Here is a 20,801-nt window from a genome sequence, read left to right on the forward strand (position 1 = left end):
GCAGTTACTAAAGTTTTGTGCCTGTGACCAGTTTATACAATTTTAACTAGATTTGGGCTGGCAAAAAATCACCAACATTTCGAAATCTGGAAAAATGAAACCCAAACAAATGAAGATAAAATTAGATACCATTATAGCTGTGGATCACTAGAGCAGTGGATCCCATCCAGGGCATTGGCACTGAGGCCCAGGATAAATCTGAAGGGTCACAAGATGATTAAAGAAAGATAGAATTATGTTTAGTTTCACTGAGTTTGCTCTTTTTATTTTGTAATACTAACTATATTTACCTCTTAAGCCTGTAAAATCCTTAAAGTCAAAATGTCTGAGAAGATACTTAGGCCATAACCTGAAATCACAAACAATTGCTTCATTTTACAGGCCCACTGCACTAGAGATAACATGCTTGTGGCGTCTAGCCAAACACCATTGCTGTCATCCCATCATCCAGACATGCATGCATTGGCTTGATAGGTGGGTATGCACTTAAAGACATTGAGAAAAAGAGTTGGTTACTCTTCATATAACGCTACCTAACCCTGACTACCCTGCACTTATAAGTCCTCTCCTCAAATAAAATCCTGACAGTCCATAAATATACAGAGTGCAATGCAGATATGAGGGAGCCCCTCGCTAAGCTTTCACACTGTATTGTACTTTCAGCTCAAATAATATCCATAGAGAGCAGTATCACACATATAGTATAACTCGTCTATGGAGAGTGCCCCTTCTGCAGCTGCAGCTATTGGAGCTTAGCATTCAGTGGTTCACTGGTCTGGAATATATTTGCAGAGGAAGATGGGTGAGAGAGGGATACCCGCACTGACTCCATTACATCAGAGACACAGTGCACAGTAGACGAGTGTAGGGCACTGGACTCCGCACTCATTTACTCATCTCCCCCGTGCCTTATGGTGCTGAATGAAAGAGAGGAAGAAGGACAGGAAGAAGGATCAAAATTAAGGGAGGGATCAAGGAGGAGAGATCAGCTTGCGTGCCAGACTGATGCTGCCTGGGCCCCTCTGTCCGGCAGCCACATCGCCATGGCAACGTGTGGCCCCTGCCTCGGTCCTGGAGAGAGTGGAAGTGACGGCGGCGTTCCGTCTGGCTCATTATGTGGGGAATGAAGTGAAACAGCCAGGGGGTGCATTTGTTCTGCGTGGACTACCCCTCAGCTGCCAAGCGTCTGTCTATTTATAGAAATGAAATGAGAGAGAGAGAGAAAGAAAGCGAAAGAGAGAGAGAGACTAAATAAAATAAGCATTGGGGCCATTTCCCCGCTCACTTCCCTCCCTCCCTCCCCCTCTATGTAGAATAAGTCTATTTTTTGTCTCTCTGAAAGTGACATTTTTAGTGAGTCAGTAGTGAAGGCTGAAGCTTTCACTGACGGCAGCTTCACTGAGACAACAGATCGATAAAAATACACAGATAGGCCTACATTAGACCTGCACCAAAGGACTGTCTATTATTGATTCATCTCAATTTTTTTGTCCAATTAATCATTATAGACTATAAAACCTGATGTTGATTACCATCACAGCTCCTAACAAACCAATATGACTTCATCAAACTTCTTGTTTTGTCTGACCAACAGTCCACAAACTAAAAATATTCCATTTACAATGAAACAGAGGAGAACAGCAGATAATTGGCATTTTAAATATTAAATTATTATAAAAGATTTATTGATAAAAGATAATTGTTTGAGGGAACATTAGTGTCTCCATTATATAGTTTGACCACAAGAGAGCACTGACACATTGTCAACTGTAAAATATCCCACAAAAAAATATAACAGATCCTTATCAAAAAATGCATTTATGTTATGAGTTGATGAAAATGTCGATCAGCTGATATGTCAATATTTTAAACAATTAAATATCAATATTGGTATCAACCTAAATAATCCAGTATGTGTATGATTTGATTTTTAATTTTTCTACAAAAATGAAGCAAGGCTTAAAGAGCAACTTAACACCAGTGGAAACTGGAGGGAACTGACCTCCAGTGGTTTAGCTTCCCATGCTGCTGCAGTGATGTAAAAAATGTACTCCAGGCTGTCAATACATCATGACCTCACAGTTGGTTGTGGTCATAGGAGCAACAGAGAGGGAAAATTTTGGCCTGGTATTACTATTTAACTACATAAAAATGTGTAGTTTGGGTTGTCAACCTGGTTTACAGATTCACCGGGGAATCCCAATATAATATTTTGTATTTCTCTCATGGAACTGAATGATCATGTCTCTACTTATTGTGACAAATGTCTTCTTGTGAGATAATACCAGTGGTAATTAATCATCATCTGGCATGTTTGTGTGAGTGTGTCTGGGATTGAGGGATTCTTCATTCAGGGCCAAAAAGACTGAGAGCTGACTAGTTCTTCTTCAGTGTTTCCACATCAGAGCTGTGATGATCTAACATCGGCCAGTTTGATTTGTGGAAAACCAACTCACAGGGCCGCAGGTTAGAAGGGAAAATCTCAATAATTCAGGGGCCCAAGACCTGGAAAGGAACGCCCAAATTTCAATTAGCTTCATGATTTTTGTTATTCAGACCTAATTAGTTATGTTGCTCATAGAACGGTGTAGTAAATATTGAAATTGATTTCCTTTTCCCAGCAATGTCCAATGAATATTTGATGGCATTTTCTTGCATTTTCAAATAAAAAATTTAACAGCACGTGAAGGGCCGCAAATTCTTCAAATTAGGAATCCCACTTTATCATGCATCCCGACAGCTCGCTTACAATAGCATGTGCTCCTAGACTGACCCATTTTGGCCTCTGACGACTACCCCCATACTGTATTATAGAACTGTAGTGTGCTGTACCATATCTTTTGCTTCAGCGCTCTCATTTGAAGTAAGTGGAAGAGGCTACATATGGTTCACCAAACACACACCTTAATATCTTCCATATAATTTAAATTTAAGGAGGACTTTGAAGAGGAAATTAAGATACATTAATATTTTCAATATATACATACAGTATAATACAAAGCTAATACAAATACTAAGCTAATTTTACACACCATTTTGTCTGCAGTATGGTATGTATGGAGTACATGGAGATTTCCATGGTAAAAGTGCCATTATAGAATAATGGTCAGTTTACTCAAAACATAAACATTTTTCACTGAAACTACTTTCTACCAAAGAAATAGAGCATATGAGAGTGGATGAGTTTATCCAGAGAAGGGGTTTTCAAAGTCTGGCACTGTGTACAGCTACAACATTAAAATGAAGCTTTCATGTGCATCATCAATAATAATTATCTAATGGTATAACATATAAATTCTTAACATTGACAGACCCTATTTTGGCTGCATCATGAGTTTAAGTTTATACTTTTTAGACATACTTCTGTACTTTTGAAAGCAGGACTTTAAGTAAAAGATCATAATACTTCTTCCACCACTGCAGCTAACCTCAGTGTATAAGTCACATCCTCCAAATAATGGTAAAGATTGGCTTATCAACAACATCAAACTCGATATTTCTTCTTTCTCACAGTTACAAACGGCAGCATCCTCACTGTAGCATCTTCACTGTATACATATCTAATCTAGAATAAGTAGAATTGACTTTTAAAATTACAGATGCACCAACATTTGGCAATTCTAAATTTAGAGAGGCCTCTTCAGAAACAGAAGCATACACCAGACATTTCTATCAACACGCAGCCTGGCAAGAAAAGCTGGATCTGATCTGGCAATCCTGTGACAAATTACGAGATAGCTCTGTATTGTTGTTCAGATGTGTTTGGTGGATTAGAGGCAATTGCTGCTTCATGGCAACTCAGTCTGACACTCAAACAGCCAACGACAAAAGCAAGATTTAGATCTGCACAACCTGTGCATGAAAAAATAATCCTCGCATAAGAGCTCTTGTTTGTGTCCCATAAATTCTTGAGGCTGAGAAACACTGGGTATTAAAGTGACTCAAAAATCATCAACATAAAAAATGTGATTACAGAAAATGTATCCCATAGGATATTTTCATATAGACCTCCGCACCTGAAGAATATTCATTACATCCTATTTCAGTAACTGAATGAGGTAAAGCAGTACATATATTATCTGTCAGTCAGCCAAATATTACTTATACGCACCATCTGAAGACTTGCAGCAAATATCATGTTCTTTCGGTTTGTAGGACAAAAAAAGCTAAATGTAATAAAACGTAATAAATCCACCGCATTGAAAAGTAATAACTGTCAGAGAAACTGATTACTGTCGAGACCTATAAAGCCTGAGGAAAGGCTGGACTGTTGTGTTATTTATTCTTTTATATTTTCAACTGGTAAATCAATGCAATACTGTTGTAAACAAAGACTCACCACATCTACGAGCTTTTGTCAAAAACAAAATAAAAGTAAAACTATTTGGATCAATAGTACATCATTGACTGAGACATGGAAATTATACATTGATATTTATTTCCTTCTTTGCTTTCAGTGAGAAAGGTAAGGTGCAGCAGAGCCAAGATGTGCCACCTAGTGGTTGTTCTTATTACAAACTCCTGATCATCAGAGTGGAGAATAAGCTAGCAACAAGTAACTGCTTTATACTTGGGTGTATAAAACAATAACGGCTAGTGCATGCTTGTTTAAAATTAAGATCAACCATGAACTTATGTCGAGGTTTTAGGTTTATGTGGCACAATTTTAACCACTAGTAGTCCTGAATGTGTTACAACCAGAAGAGACCACAAATTGTTGCAAACAATGACCAAAGTTTAAAGTACAACACGGGCAAAGACCATGCCCTGAAGTTGCAGCGTCTGCAGTAACTGGGTCTCAGCGCAATGTTGCCACAAACTCTCTGTCCACTCTTGTCCGGTCCGTCCTGCTGCAGTGTGCGCAGTCTGCTCGGCCAGGCATCCCTGGGCCTCAGGCTTTCTTGTCCTGCCTGGTGCGCTGCTGCTCCTGGTACTCCCTGGAGTCCTCCCAGGGACGAGGACCACGGATGTTCTTCCACTCCTCCAAATTTAACTCCTTTATCTTCTGCAGAAACGCCAAGGAGGAGACGAGGTTTACACTTCAGCATGCCAATAATTCAATATTTAAAAAAATTCAGACCAGATTAAACAATGTTTGAAAACTGTACTGGATTTTTCAACTCTGTAGTTTTCTCATGAGTGCAAAAAAGTCTGTATGAACATTTAGGATTCTTTTCTCAGTTTACTTGATGTACTTTGAACTGGCCAGATGTAGAAAATTCACACCATCTGGTATAACACGCAGGTAAGAAGTGGCAAGAATTAAGATGCCAGTAGGCTTCTTCAGAGCAGCTTGTTGGATGGTCAAATGGCTTCAGTAACCTCTGCTGCACACCTTTCCAAAGTTGAATAATGCCATTGTACCATTTCTGTAACTTACTTAAACTGACCATCCGATATTCACTTCTACTGGCCTTCCAGGAGAGACTGTCAGATGTGCATGTTATCCCCACATTTAAATGATAGGGTGTTCCCGCCACTCTATGACAGCCGGATTTTCACATCGCCTTCCTTCGCTGTGTTCCTTAAACTGAGGTTGGTAATAATCTATTGTTACATTTGTATCGACTATTTTTTGTTAAATAAATTAAAATGAACATCTGACAATAAACATTTCCAATAAGCACACTGGAAAGGGATAAATCATTGAAGGGTTAGCATGCCTTAAAGACAGGGTGACTCACCATCCCAGATCAATGGCAGAGGAAACATGGGCCACAAATTAATTTAAAAAACAAATGAACACTTGAATTAATAAAGAAAATGTATAGAAGGGATAAGAAATTAAGAATTAAGATATGTAGGCACCTTCACATTAGCACTGAATACTAAATGCACAAATTGAGAACAGTAATACTACTGATCTAGTTGACCTGAGTCTGTAACACTTGCACAGTCCCAATTTTATATATAAAATTATATGAAAACTCACAATGCTCAAAATGTGCTCTTCTGCACACAAAATATAATTTTAAAAAACATCTTGCATATTGAATACACCCTATGAAAGCACACACCACTTTTTCTGCAGACAGACTACACCAGGCGCTTTCTTTCATCTACTCTCCCCCCTCAGGGTCTCAGCTCATCTCTCCTTACCTCGTACTCCTCCTCCAGTATGGCTGACTGCCTCTGGACGTTCACTTTGGCCTCCAGCGAAGGATCCAGCTGAGAGAGAGCAGAGCAGAAATGCTACGAACCAAAGCTTTCTAGCAGAAAGTCACGTGTTCAGAACACCATGAGCTAATAAAAACAAATCAAAGACATGAGATGAAAGAAAAAGATGTGGAGGGGCTGCTTGTTTGAGAAATGGATTTGGAGGGTAGCAAAATCTAAACAAAGCCAGTAGAAATTACAAATAAAAGAAACAGTTTGAGGGAGTTGTTTTATGGTTGCAACTTTCGACTGAAGCCGTAAGAAGAGCCTTCAGGCAGCAGCTCTCCCTCCTCTTATTCTTGTATTATTTCTTTAATGTATAAATGATGACATCTGCAGAAGAGGTGAAGCAGTTTTCCAGTCAGGCCCATAACCTTAGATAAGCACTGAATACTTTTTCTCACCAGTCAAATCTAGCCTCTCCAAACCTAGAGGGAGGATCCAATTTACCCTGTTTTTACTCTTCTGCTTGATTTGGCATCAACATCATCAGGTTTAGTAAAAACAAAAAAATTATGTGTCAGAAGAGAAAGAGAGAGTCGAGTCCAATGGAGCTATCTGGGTTTTGCAATTCAAATTGATTTTGCCCAAGAATAGGACTGAAATGAATCCCATTCTGAATCATTACTTTTAATGAGTTCTAATATTTCATGGCAATAATGCTGCAGTTACTCGGGTGACTGATGAGTTTTATAATTCCATGATTGATTTTTAATTAGACCTACATTACTATAGCAAATAAATAATACATGGAATATTTTGCAGCCTTCCGACCAGGGAATTAACAGCCTAAGTAATTAGTATGATACCTGCTATGGAGGTATTATTAGTGAGGTTTTATTAGCTTTTCTTCAACTGCCATTACCCTGAACCTCAAAAATAAACTGGGAGCATCAGAAATGAGGAGAACTTACACAAATCTGCACAGGGAGGACAAAAGGGCTAGAAGTTCATCTCTGCCTCCAGGCCAAATTAAATTGTTGGAAGAGAAAATGCAAATCAGATCATACGGTGACTTAACCTGCAGACAGTGGTGTTAATAATTTAAAACGGTGGGGTAAGCAATTCTAGAGAAATTCAACACCCTGACAAATACCATAATATAGAGCAAAGAACGACACAGCAAGTGTTTGCAAGTGTCTTGCTCACTACAGTTGCTGCTGTAAAGCTAACATTTAGCTGTGATTTTACATTTTACAGCATTTCATTTTACAAACCCTGTTGTAATATGACGATTAAATTTACCTTGTAACGTGCAGAGGGGACGAGACGGTCCCAGAGCAGGCACAACAGCTCCAGACAACGATTCTCACAACTCTCCTGCTACTATATCTAACATCACAACAACAGCATGTCTTGGCAAATTATAAAGTAAGCTGAAATTCTGTGGGCAAGTAACTTAATGTTACCTGACACACATATCATGGCTGGAACGGCTGGAATAGTGTTGTGTGGTTCGGTCTGAACCACTTTGTTTGTTTGCCAATTACAGAGCCAGTTCTGTGTACAAACGCTGGATATTTTTTCTGCATACACACAGAACAGACAGGTAGTGGACCCTGAGTTATTCACTGAATTTGACAGAAAGACGTGCAATGATAATCGAATGCCCTACCTCTAGGTGAGCAAATTTCTGTGAGAACAAAATAATGGAATCGGCTGATAACAGTTCCAAGTAAGAACCGGAAGAGTGGTTTTAATCATGTGCATTAATGACAACTGTTTAGATATTCCATGCAATAAATTGCAGACTTGAATCTTTACTCCACAGGGTGTAAGAGGAGGGGCTCGGTCTGCCGCAGGCCCCATCAGAATAGAGCAAGTAGTGTGGGGGCACAAGCACAGACATGGCACCAGAGGCACGATGCCTCCCCTCCCCACTGTCATCCTCAGTCTAGTGCCACCACACATGGACAGTAATAAGAAAAGAGGACCCTGCCATCTGGCTCCCACCCAGTTGACGTGCATTGGCATTAGAGTAAAATAGCACAAAACAGTTAGTTCCCCTCGCAGCCCGCTCATCAGATTGTAATGGCTTCTAATAAAGGGCCGGTCTTCTGTCATATTAATGAATTGGGTCTGTCATTTAGTGAATTATTAGAGCTTGTTCTCACTTCTTGCTCTTGTATTGATGGGTTAGAAAAGCCTTTCAGTGCCGTATGCCTGCAGTGTCTGAAATGATGGATATACAGCGTGTCTAATTTTAAGTTCCTTTAGAAAAGCCTAAATCAACCACACTGCACTGAGAGATTCTCTGAGCCTCACAGATGTATAAATCTCTCTACTCGTGTGCTATTTTTACACTGCTTTCTTGGATGAAAATCACAATTCTCACCTGCAATTACGTGTCTAACCACTGAGAGGAGTCACTACACACTGGCTCTACAGAGAATGTCTTTTAGCCTTAAAGTGGCTGTGAGGTTGTTCTTTCCATTGCTATTTGTGATGGTGGAAAGAGAATTCAACCTTAGTCTACAGTCACATTTATCGTACGCAACTCTCCATCAAATATATGTAAGAGTTAATTCACTACAAACCTTCTTTCTGATCCTCTGGGCATCATAACGAATTTGTGTAAACTCTCGCAGGCCAAAGGAACCTCCAACTACCAGCAACTGAAAAAAACTTTTGGTTAGTTAATTTAATCCAAAGTAAACTTTGGTTACTTAGTAAAGGCACTGCAGAGTACTTCAACAAAAGGTTGGAAGGAGTTTCTTCTGAATAATGTGGCCATGATATCACTGTAAAACTAGTGCCCATGATAACTTTTGCAAATGTAATTATTTAAGCATCTAAGAATGATTCTGTAGCCCACAATATGCAATGCAATTTAAAGCACAAAAATGACCATGAATTCAAAAAGACACCACTCTAAAAAAAAACTCCACAAAAACAATCAATATTGTAGGATTTCGTTTCAGCAGTGAAGAGAAAAGTCGAGAACTCATTTTTTAATGCCACTTATTGTTCTGTAAGGGTGTTAGACATCCTAATGCTGTTCAAGGCCCACTTACCGATTTGTTAGATCAGGTCTAACGCCTTAAATTTACCATTGTCAAACCTGGAGTTGATTAACAAGCAGACTCCAGTGACTGTTTAAGAACCCCCCCCCATCCAGATCTCAGTGGACCATGTCTGATAAAAAAAAAAAATAAAAACTAGGTTCGTCAAATCTATATTGACACAGAGAAGTTTAAGATTTTTAAACACAGATTTTCAGATTTGTGAAACATAACAAAACACAAAAAACTGTGTTTTTAAAAGAGCCTTTACATTGTCCCTCTTAATCTAAACCATATTTGACTCTAAATAAAAGTTTAGAGCCTAAATATAGTGACATCTCAAACTTCTCTGGGTTAATGTGGTCTAGATTTGACAAGTCTAGTATAGTTGTTTTGGTCTGGACGGGGAAAAGCAGTGAAGACCTTTCATAACAAGAAGTGTCGCTGAATACTGTCAATAAAATTTCCCTTAACTTTCCCCTCCTGGACTGGAACCTATATTCAGCATACCTTGTAATAGAAAGTACTTAATAAACTAGCAACTGAGTGCATGAATACAATTCCTATTACTTTGAAACCGATAGATATGCACAGGTAGCTTGTGCTTTACCCTTTAGTACACATTCTTGTATTTCAATATTGCCATGTCTCTGTAATAATGTTCAATATCTTCTGTTCTAAATACTCAATGTGAAATATTCCCTGCTTCAATACTCTGGTAATTCTGTCCCAATACTGTAGTTTTTAAGGATTGTATCCATTCCACATCAATTCTACCAGTAGACATACTCATTATTACTATTAGTGTACTTACCCTACTACTATTTATTATTTTACTTCGGTACATATACACACTCTTTTATATTTTGATTTGTATATTTCGTTATATTTTCTACTCATCTACTTTCTATAATTATTATTTCTATTCTTTATTTATTTGATACGCAAAGTGAGAAATTCCCCTCGGGGGATCAATAAAGTATTTCTGATTCTGATTCAATTTAACAAGGTAATGTTAAATTGTAATGCTCAAAGCTAGATATGGCAACACATGTAAATAAAACGTTTTCAAACACAACTTTAAAAATAACTCATCATTGTGAGGTCCAAATGTTAATATTAACAGTAAATTAATAAAATAACTCGCTACAGCAGTTATGTGTCATGAAACTGCTAAGTTGCTAGCAAAAGTGTTAGCAAACAGGCATATCAACGGCTTTGTAAATATGTTAAAACGTAATATAAAAGTTACTTACAAGCATTGGGACTCCATATTTCACTGTTTTGTTTCTCTGCAAGGATTTTAAGTTAAACATGGTTCTTCTGTCCAGCTACAAGCCCCATGTCACTGATGCAGACACCAAGCAGGTCACAGCTGAAACGCGTTTCCGGAGTGTGTCCGACGCACTGACAGGTCCGTACAGTTGGGGAGTCACGAGTAAGGTTCCTACGTGTGTACGTCTCCGGGATAGCAAAGGGAAATTTTTAATGTCGAGAGAAAACAAATGACAGAAAAAAAGAGTTGTTTAATGTTGCAGTGTTACTAAAGGGCTTCGTGTCAAGACGTATCCTTGTAATATTTTGTTTAATCTGTCACTCAATTTCACCGATTTAACTATTTAACCTCGTGCATGCATGCAGTTGCTCCTGCTCTTTGTTCTACCAGTACTCAACACACATATTAGTATTTAATTGTAATACTATTTACAATGACACTTCTGTCAGTACTGTAGCTACATATCTACACTCCTTATATTTATATGTAAATATGTATCCATTCCATTTGACAATTTCTGTTGATTCTTTAAAATACTGTACATCTCATACCTTTATGCTTGGATCTGTATATTTTGCTCTATTTTCTATTTACCTACTTTATATTATTATTTCTATTCCTTAATATCTTGATACGCAAAGTGTGCAACTGTTGTTACAAAGAATTTCTCCAAAGTATTTCTGATTCTGAACTGTAGTGACAGGTTTTGTACAGTAATACCAAATCAGTAGATATTCTGTCTCTGACACACATAACCTTCAAACAAAGAACTTAGATTGACTTTGTTTTGCTTCTATACTCTTTACCTCTACATTGGTGTCTTTGCATCTTTTAACACTATCATTTTAAAATGTTTTCCTACCAGCTCTGCAGCTACTGGTTTCAATTCACACTCCTATCTGTTGACCCATTCGGGTGTTTTTACTTAATTTGCCTAATTAGAGATTTTCACAGCACGGTGGGCATTGCACAGAACCAAGGTGCGATTACCAACTGGGCAAGCAGGCAACTGCATCTGGCCCCAGACCCTCAGGGACCCCAAATTCGCAAGGTTCACTGTGTGGCAATTACTTTGTCATAACTTAATTAGTAACAGATTTGTTTGATGATACACTGGTAAAGTCCTGAACTGGAGGGGATGCCTCACAGATTTTCACCCAGGTCTAAAACTGGTTCTAACACTGGAAAGAGGTTCAACACACACACACACACACACACACACACACACACTCCTTACAGTTCCTGCTGACTCAAATCTTAATCTCCTCTTCATGCAGGTAATCACTAACTTCATGTGGGAGTTTTGAAGCTACCACCCAATCATTTGGGTCCTGGTCCTACCGGCTTTACCAACGACATAATAATTATAATATAGGCATTTTCTTGTGTTACAGTGTAACTATCATAAATTGCACTACATCAGAACATCAGCTATATGCACACACACCTACAAGGTAAATACATTAAAACCACAGCTGATCGCTGTAGCAAACAGAGAATAAGAAGAGAAAATATAGCAATTTTTCTTTATTACAATTTTTGTCTCTTATTTTCAATCAGGTGAAGAAAAATACCTTTTTTGTTCAGTATAATAAAATATGTTAACTTTATTCATTTTATGAAGAAAAACAATGACAACAAGAAAATAAAAACAGAAAAACATTTTTCTCTCTCCCTCTTTGTAAACCTGGAGAGCTGCTGCATTGCATGGGAAGCAAATACAACGGAGACAGAGTGTGAGGGAGCAGTGAAGAGGCTGGAGAGGTGGGAGGAGGAGGAGGTGGTGCAGGGGGACGAGACAGAGGATAGTGACAAAGAGATAAGGCCAGAGACGTACAAAAAATGAGCGTAATAGGACAGGAGTGTCGTGAATGGGCAAGTCAGAGGAAGTAGCGGTGATCAGAGCAGGTAGGCTGATGGTCCCAAGTCAGGACGACTGACAGAGTGTTCAGAGGTCGCTCTCTCCGTACAGAGCGGTAGAGAACGACATGTAGTCGAGGGCTCCGGGCACGGCGTCGGGGCCGGTGTAGGGGGCCATGCGGGCCATGCAGTACTCCGCTTGGTCCGGAGGCAGCTCCCGGCGCAGCTCGTCAGCTAAAATGTAGTTCTGTTGAGGATAAGAAAAAAAAATAATAGAAAAGCAGCTGTGAGCTATCAATACATTATAGTCAGAAGTTAACAGATGGTGCGAACTCTGGGAAATAAAATTAGCCTAATTTTAAAGCGCATAAAGACCTTTTTTTTTTTTATAATAATTTTTATGTTATCATTAAATTAAAAAGACTCATTACTATTGCTGATTCCACTCAGAATCAACACCCATCTCAGTAATGCAATGCAGCTTCCAGCCACTTTCAGCTAATTTTTTGGTTTGCCAATTTACTGTTAAGTAAATTAAATGATGAGTGCTGAAATAGATGTGTGATAGGTGAGGAAATCATACATCTAGCAAGAGATTTAGATATTTAATATCTTTGTCTCTTTTCTGCTACCAAAAAAGCATATTAAATAGTCATATTTTGGCCAAATGGAGCTTAACCTACAATAGGAATTTCTACTCTGCTTCATTGTTACTTTTCTTTAATGATACTACAACATAACACATACCTTATCCCCTGCCAGAACTTTGAAGGAGGCCATGACTTGGTCGGCAGTGTCTGTATCGGCCGTCTCACGGGACATGAAGTCGATGAAGGCCTGGAAGGTGACTATGCCCATTCGGTTGGGATCCACAATGCTCATGATACGAGAGAACTCGTTCTCACCCTGGTGGCAAGAGAGAGGAACTATGAAGCTCACGCAGAGATTTGACTCAGGATAACGTCTATGTTTAGTACAAACATATATTACACAAGTGAATTTTAAATTACTTTGAGGTAATGCTGGTTTAAACTCTTTCATCTGGATCATAATGAAGCACAATTCATTCTTTTAAAAGGAGCTCTATGGAAAATAAGCCACCTTTTAAAATCTAAAATACGACTTATAAACATTCAAAAATAAAATGAAGGTTACATCTATTGTTTACCTTTTTCTGAATGGTCTCGTCATTCACACACAAACAATTTTTCATACTTTAAAAGTGTTCATGGCTTTACCAGGTTGTAGCCAATGGAGATAAGGCAGGTTTTGAAGTCTTCAGCATCCATGATTCCTGTTTTCTTCTACAAGGTCAGCGATGGACAAACGAAACCAGGAGGAGAAGAAATATACAGAGTGGCAGGGATAGTGGAGGCAAATAGTAAAGGAGTAAAGGATGAACAAAGAGTAGAATTAAGGAAGAAAGACAATCCACAATGTGGACGTTGCAAGGTAGGCCAAATCACAAAGGACATTTGAAAAGGAGGGATAAGCAGGTGGGAATAGAGGGAGAATAGAAGGAAGGATAGAAATACAATAGGGAAAAAGTACAAAAGGGGAAAAAAAGAAACCAGTTAAACCTCTCACAGCTGGAGTGTGGCAACGGTTAAGTACCTGTGCATCGTTGGCGATATCGAAGCCCAGGCTGATCAGGCAGGCCTTGAACTCGTCCGCGCCCAAAGTGCCAGAGTGGTCCTGGGTGTGGAAGGCCAGTGCCAGGCGAGGCGTCGAGGCCACAGGCCATGCAGCAACACATACAGCGGTGTCAGTGGAGGTGAAGGGGTGGATGGGGTAGGATGAGGAGGTAGGTGAGGTGGTGTTGGAAGGGGGAAGGAGGAGGATGGAGGGAGTGCACCATGCACGGGGTGAGGGGGTGAAGGGGAGGGCATGCACAAGATAGAAAACAGAGAACACAGTGCATATTCATTAGGATCTGGCAGGTGAACACACGGTGGCAGCAGTGCTGCCATGCTGGGCGAGAGCATTCGGAGGCGTTAATGTGCAGTGAGGCAGGCAGACTACAGGGCCTTGTGGTGAGGTTATTCATATCGTCAATAGCACATGTACTTAACATCACAAAATATGCTCTTCTTAAATGCAAAAGTATCTTTACCTTTTTTGTACAGCATCACAGGAAAATACTTTATTAAACCACTTGCAACATTTACAATCACATTATTCCGTATTCTTATATAACTTAATGTAAATAAATGTAAACACTCAAGACTTTTTCTTAATTTTCTTAATTAATCTATTAGTTGTTGGCCTACCAGATGTCAGCAAATAGCAAAAAATGTCCTAAGGTGACATCTTAAAATGTCTAATTTTGTCCAACCAATGGCCCAAAAACAAAAAATATTCCGTTTAATGTCACAGAAGACTAAAATAACCAGAAAATATTTATGTTTGAGAAGCTAGAACCTGTGAATTTTTACTCTAAAATCAATTAAGCAACTAATCTTTTCAGCTCTACTAATGAAAATTTTCACTATGGATTAATCTGTTGATTATTTATTTGATTTATTGTCTAGTCTATTAAATGTGAGAAAATAGTAAAAAAAATGCCCATCCCAGTTCCCTAGAAGCCAAGGCACAGACTACAAACCAGTTTAAGATACAGATTAAATTTTTCTCCATCTAACTAAAGTCAAACTGAAAAGAAAAAATACTCCTTTTTTCTACTGCATCAATTGTATCTGGTACAGTAGGTCGGTACACCTTCCCCCCACAAATGCTATCAAACGTCAACTGAAAGCCTCGAAGGGGGAGGCTTAATCCTCATGAAATATGACACAAAGCACAAGTTCAGGTCCACAGTTGGCCTCCAGTCGTCAACCTCAGGTATTGATTAACAATAGGGCAGCTCTAGAAAAATGCATGAGGTAACGGAGTCAGCAGGAGATTTGGGGTGAGGAGGAGGGGGGAGGACAGGAAGCTAAATAAAAACTTATCCATAATTGGTGCTGCTCCTCAAACATTGAGCCTTAGTGTAAACACTAAATGCTGTCAGTAGGAGGGGGGAAAGGAAGCAGGTTTTATAGAAACTGGCTTCATTAGAAAGATATTTTCTATCTAGCTGTACTTTAAACTTGGTTCTCATTTTCAACATTCTTCCACTTGTCACATTAAAGGATTTAGTTAATTCTGGCAGCCATCTTCCTTGATATGCCTGAAAGCCCGTAAACTTTTAAAGATGAATATTGTGTCACTGAACAGTCCATTTTCAACCAAGCTGTAAGGTCAATACACTTTGCACACTCAAAGTTTTCCAGTTAAAGGATTTGCCACACCTCAGGCAGCATGACACGGCCATGAAAGGTCTCAAACCCAGACATGACATATTCTCACCTTAACTTCTTTGCTTTGTTGATGCAGGCTAAATATATAATAGACAACCTTGTGACTCCAAATGCCAGCAATTATAAAATCCATTGTTAAAATAGTAGTTAGCCATTTTGGGAAATACAATTTTGAAAGGTCTTGGTGAGAGTTAGATGAGAAGGTTGATACCACTCTCATGTCTGTATGATAAATATGAAGCTGTAGCCAGCTGATGATTATCATAGCTCAGCACCTCGCACTCACAAAGCTCACTATTAAACCAGACAGATATGAGAGTGGCATCGATCTTCTCATCCAACTCTCAGCAAGAAAGTGTATTTGCCACAAACCAATTCAAAACAGGTGACTGTAAATGTGCAGCGTACCACCTACAACACCTCTCCTCGCCTCTGTATACTGACCCTGTCGAAGTGGTTGAAGGAAGCCCGGAACTCATTCAATTGGTCCTGGCTGATGCCCTTGGCATCTCGTGTCAAGATCTGGTTCTCGATTTCATTGATGGTGCGGGCGATCGTGGTGAGTAGCTGTTCCCAGCCCACGCGGATGTGCTGCAGAGGAGAGAGAGACACAAAGGCATAGGAAATTCAAGGAAGGCTAAAGAAGAGACAGATAGTAAAAAGGTCTCAAAGGCATTAGTTCTACCTGGCCTTTGACCTTGGTTTAAACATTAGTTGCAAATAAAATGTTTGTTCTGACCGGCATGGAGGATATGATGACTGGGATTTTACTGCATCATGACAATCAGTAAACTCTGACATTAAACAGTGTCAAATGGCGGCTGACATTTTAAGACACTTTAATTTGAATACTAGTCTTTGGCTTCTCTCATGTAGTGTCTCTGAAGGCCACTGTGCAATTTGACTTTGAGCAAAACTGAAAGGAACATACATAGTAATAGTCAGATGAAACACATTTTGTGATGGCCAGACATGAAACCAGTAAAAAGTAAGATATAAATGGTTAAAACATCCAGCTTCTGCCGGAGGTTGTAGTACAAACTTGACAAAAACTTCTGAAAAAAAATGACCACGATGCCTTGTGTTGATTGTGATTTGCAACCACAGATCCGCCACAGCCACCGTTTCCACTGCGGTGAAAAAAGCAAACAGTCCAATGCCTATTTATTGATGCATGGTTATTATGATGAAGGAATACCTTAGAGGGGGAGTGTACATGGCCAGCAAAAAAAAAAAAAGGAGATGCAGACAAAAAATATTTGCATAAACACATTAGCAAATTTTACATTTACACTTTAAATCTGCTCTTTTCTCTCTAGCGAAGCATTGAAAATTGGTCAGTTGGCGTGCAGAATTTCACTAACAAGATTCATATGAATTACAAAATATGGCCTGCAGGGGTTTGTAGTTTAACCAATAAGCCAAAAAGTAAAGTAAGTGGAGATTGTGTGGTATACTACAACGACAGGAAAGTAGTAGTATTAAACTCAAGAACATTTCTGTGGTTGTCTCAACATCCTGACACCCACTGCTTTGTTCTTTGTGTCAAACCACAAACAATCTGGCTGCAGGTCTTACCTCCATGGTGTAATTGGTGTGCTTGTTGTCAAAGATCAGGGCTTCCTGAATGAGCTGGTGGTCTCCCTCCAGCTGGTCAATCTTTGGCTTGTAGTTGACGATGCTCTTCTCGTACTGTCGTAGGTGTGTCAGCTGGTCCTCCAGGGTGCCGTGCATCTCGATTGAGATGCGGCCAATTTCCTGCAATGACAAACACAGGTTATGACAAACTTGTAAGCCTAATAGAATGAAGTTCTTAGTTATAGTTGATTCATGATATCTACACAATCATGGGAAAGACTGCTGACTTGACAGCTGTCCAAAAGACGACCACTGACACCTTGCACAAGGAGGGCAAGACACAAAAGGTCATTGCTAAAGAGGTTGGATGACACAGAGCTCTGTGTCCAAGCACATTAATAGAGAGGCGAAGGGAAGGAAAAGATGTGGTAGAAAAAAGTGTACAAGCAATAGGGATAACCGCACCCTGGAGAGGATTGTGAAACAAAACCTGTTCAAAAATGTTGGGGAGATTCACAAAGAGTGGACTGCAGCTGGAGTCAGAGCTTCAAGAACCACCACGCACAGACGTAAGACATGGGTTTCAGCTGTCGCATTCCTTGTGTCAAGCCACTCTTGAACAAGACCCAGCGTCAGAAGCGTCTCGCCTGGGCTAAAGACAAAAAGGACTGGACTGCTGCTGAGTGGTCCAAAGTTATGTTCTATGATGAAAGTAAATTTTGCATTTCCTTTGGAAATCAAGGTCCCAGAGTCTGGAGGAAGAGAGGAGAGGGACAGAATCCACGTTGCTTGAAGTCCAGTGTAAAGTTTCCACAGTCAGTGATGGTTTTGGGGTGCCATGTTCAACAGAACCAGAACCATGCTGGTGTTGGTCTACTGTGTTTTCTGAGGTCCAAGGTCAACGCAGCTGTCTAACCAGGAAGTTTGAGAGTGCTTCATGCTTCCTGCTGCTGACCAACTTTATGAGGATGCAGATTTCATTTTCCAACAGGACGTGGCACCTGCACACAGTGCCAAAGCTACCAGTACCTGGTTTAAGGACCATGGTATCCCTGTTCTTAATTTGCCAGCAAACTGGCCTGACCTTAACCCAATAGAAAATCTATGGGGTATTGTGAAGAGGAAGGTGCGATACGCCAGACCCAACAATGCAGAAGAGCTGAAGGCCACTATCAGAGCAACCTGGGCTCTCATAACACCTGAGCAGTGCCACAGACTGATCGACTCCATGCCATGCCGCATTGCTGCAGTAATTCAGGCAAAAGGAGCCCCAACTAATTATTGAGTGCTGTACATGCTCATACTTTTCATGTTCATACTTTTCAGTTGGCCAACATTTCTAAAAATCCTTTTTTTGTATTGGTCTTAAGTAATATTGTAAATTGGGATTTTCATTAGTTGTCAGTTTTAATCATCACAATTAAATGAAATAAACATTTGAAATATATCAGTCTGCGTGTCATGAATGAATATAATATCCAAGTTTCACTTTTTGAATGGAAATACTGAAATAAATCAACTTTTTGATGATATTCTAATTATATTACCAGCACCTGTAGAAAAATGGTGAGGGGAAAAAAAAAAATAAAAACCACCATTTCTGGCTGGTATTTATCTCTTTACCTCATCTCATACAGACATATTATTATTATTATTTATTTTATTTTTTATTCACGCCATTTCTTCTTACACATTGCTGCAGTCAGTACAAATCATACAATGCCACTTTTTCCAGGAACAATGAATATGAACAGCCTTGCTTACACATTGACCACACTGCATTTCCTGTTTATCAAATCTGAGTTTAAAAGAATTTCATAAACCGAAATATACTTTTCTTGACACATGAGGAACAAATCATCTAGAGAAAACATTTCTTATTTTAAATTTTGTGCATATAAAATTCTTTACAGGAGTGGACTGTATGCACTGAAATTACATACAGAAAATAAATTACACACAGGCTGTACTGACCGAGTGCAACGCTGCACTTGCCACCACGCTGGCCTCATTCTGAACTTGCAATGTGGTCAGGCTCTGCTCACACTAACCTCCATCTTGGTCTGGATCCAGGGCCCGATAACATTGGCCTGGTTGGCAAACTGTCGGCGCAGACGCTCGTTGTTCTGCTGCCGAGCGTGTTCCTCAATCAGGGCCTGATCGCGCTGAGGCACCAGCTGCCTGACCTACAGCAGGCAGGAAAGTCATGAAAAACCCAGAAGTGTTAACACACATAGTATAAACTGATAACGAACATGATAATTTCTACACTCAGCTGCTCAGTCGTCAACAAACCAAAGGACTGTGGCTACGCTGCCCAGACATGAAACATGTTTATGGATTAAAAATCATCTTAAAGTGTATATTTATGAGTGACTTTTACCTTGTCCCATTTGGCATTAATCTCCTGTGGGTTGATGGTGGTGTAGGGGTTGGTGCCAGCCATATTCACATGATAGGTCTGCACAATCTTGGCAATCTCATTGTGGATGCCCAGGATGGCCTGGCGCTCTTTGTCAGCCTCTGGCAGTGTGGCTTTGAACTGCTCGTGGGCTGTGCTTAATCCCTGAGACACAACACACAAACACAAAATATGAAAATCCAAACCACAAAATCAACAATTCCTCCATCTTCATCACTTAAATGTACAAATGTTTTAGAAAGATTTAATAGAACATGAAGCAGTCTGGTTTCCTGTCTTAACATCCCTGTGTCAGTGAACAATATTTTTATCTTTAATTACATATACATAATATTGTAAATCCACAGTACTTTCCCTTGGTTTCATACTGAGACTAGAAACATCTGTACATAACAACAACATGAAAGGTAATTTATGCATTCCAACTCTACATTTGACTTATAGAAAGGTTTAACATTTTCAGAAGTACGTTTATAAGCATAAACTGACAACAGGGAGAAACAGCTAGCCAAGCAACTCTAAATTAACACGTCATGTCACAACAACTTGTGGTTTTACAATGGGTTTGCCACACTATTTCTGGATTGGGCATAGTACCATAACTTTCTTTCCTATGTAAAACTGCAAAACTTTTGTTTTTTACAGTTTTTGTATGGTATTAAAAACAAACAAAAAAAAACATCTAACATGTTAATTAGTGAACTAGAAGGCTGGTAGGATCATTTTTCAAGCTGTTTCCCCGTTTCCTGTGTTTATGTGAAACCGAGCCAGCAGACAGATACATTTACCAGATAGATACACACGAGAATGATATTAATCTTCAAAAGCAAATGAACACACTTCCAAAAATGTAAAGCATTTGTGATGATCGGGAACATATTCCTATGCACTTTACCCCACAACTGTTTACAAGGTACCTGCATGTTGCAACATTAATTGATTCTAGGATAGATAAAGTCACCTCTATTCTTCCCTGTGAGTGCTCTCTGTGTTCACCTGGATTTCTTCGATGGTGTGAACGATAAAGGTATCCTGCAGGTCCTCCATGGCGCCCTCCATCCAGTTGTTGAATGGAGCTGCTCTTTTGGCAAACTCAAGGTACAGTTGGTCGATGGTTTCAAGCAGCTTCTCAGTTCGCTGTTGAGAACAAGAAATACGATTACCACAAATATTCACAGGCTTTTTAAAGACCTTCAAAGTCTTGTTGG

The 20,801-nt window shown here is 39.5% G+C and overlaps 2 protein-coding genes across 5 annotated transcripts in view; both read right to left on the reverse strand.

The window, feature by feature from the left end:
• Positions 1-4,740: 4,740 nt before the first annotated feature.
• LOC119910255 (cytochrome c oxidase assembly protein COX16 homolog, mitochondrial) lies at positions 4,741-10,571 on the reverse strand. 2 transcript variants are annotated; one of them, XM_038728752.1, is made up of 4 exons: positions 10,415-10,571; positions 8,694-8,771; positions 6,100-6,168; positions 4,741-5,005 (listed from the first exon to the last, which is right to left on the reverse strand). In XM_038728752.1, the coding sequence occupies exons 1-4, from the start codon at positions 10,472-10,474 to the stop codon at positions 4,892-4,894; spliced, it is 321 nt and encodes a 106-aa protein (XP_038584680.1). In that variant the 5' UTR covers positions 10,475-10,571; the 3' UTR covers positions 4,741-4,891. The 2 variants fall into 2 exon arrangements, with proteins under 2 accessions (XP_038584680.1, XP_038584681.1); XM_038728753.1 differs by lacking the exon at positions 8,694-8,771 and having other exon boundaries at positions 10,415-10,569.
• A 1,375-nt stretch (positions 10,572-11,946) lies between these two features.
• actn1 (actinin, alpha 1) overlaps positions 11,947-20,801 on the reverse strand; it is a 52,520-nt gene continuing 43,665 nt past the window's right edge. Inside the window, exons 14-22 of one of the 3 annotated variants that reach the window (XM_038728713.1) lie at positions 20,590-20,730; positions 19,555-19,737; positions 19,223-19,357; positions 17,172-17,351; positions 16,038-16,184; positions 13,909-13,989; positions 13,533-13,598; positions 13,042-13,200; positions 11,947-12,541 (exon numbers count right to left, since the gene is read on the reverse strand). In XM_038728713.1, coding sequence (XP_038584641.1) covers positions 12,383-12,541; positions 13,042-13,200; positions 13,533-13,598; positions 13,909-13,989; positions 16,038-16,184; positions 17,172-17,351; positions 19,223-19,357; positions 19,555-19,737; positions 20,590-20,730 — 1,251 coding nt within the window. In that variant the 3' untranslated portion in view covers positions 11,947-12,382. The remainder of the gene's footprint in view (positions 12,542-13,041; positions 13,201-13,532; positions 13,599-13,908; positions 13,990-16,037; positions 16,185-17,171; positions 17,352-19,222; positions 19,358-19,554; positions 19,738-20,589; positions 20,731-20,801) is intronic. The other 2 variants (XM_038728711.1, XM_038728712.1) reach the window with 2 other exon arrangements.

This window comes from Micropterus salmoides, unplaced genomic scaffold (genome assembly GCF_014851395.1).
Source record: "Micropterus salmoides isolate LMB-PRFRI ecotype aquatic unplaced genomic scaffold, ASM1485139v1 Ms_hic_scaffold_19, whole genome shotgun sequence".
NCBI lineage: Eukaryota > Metazoa > Chordata > Actinopteri > Centrarchiformes > Centrarchidae > Micropterus > Micropterus salmoides.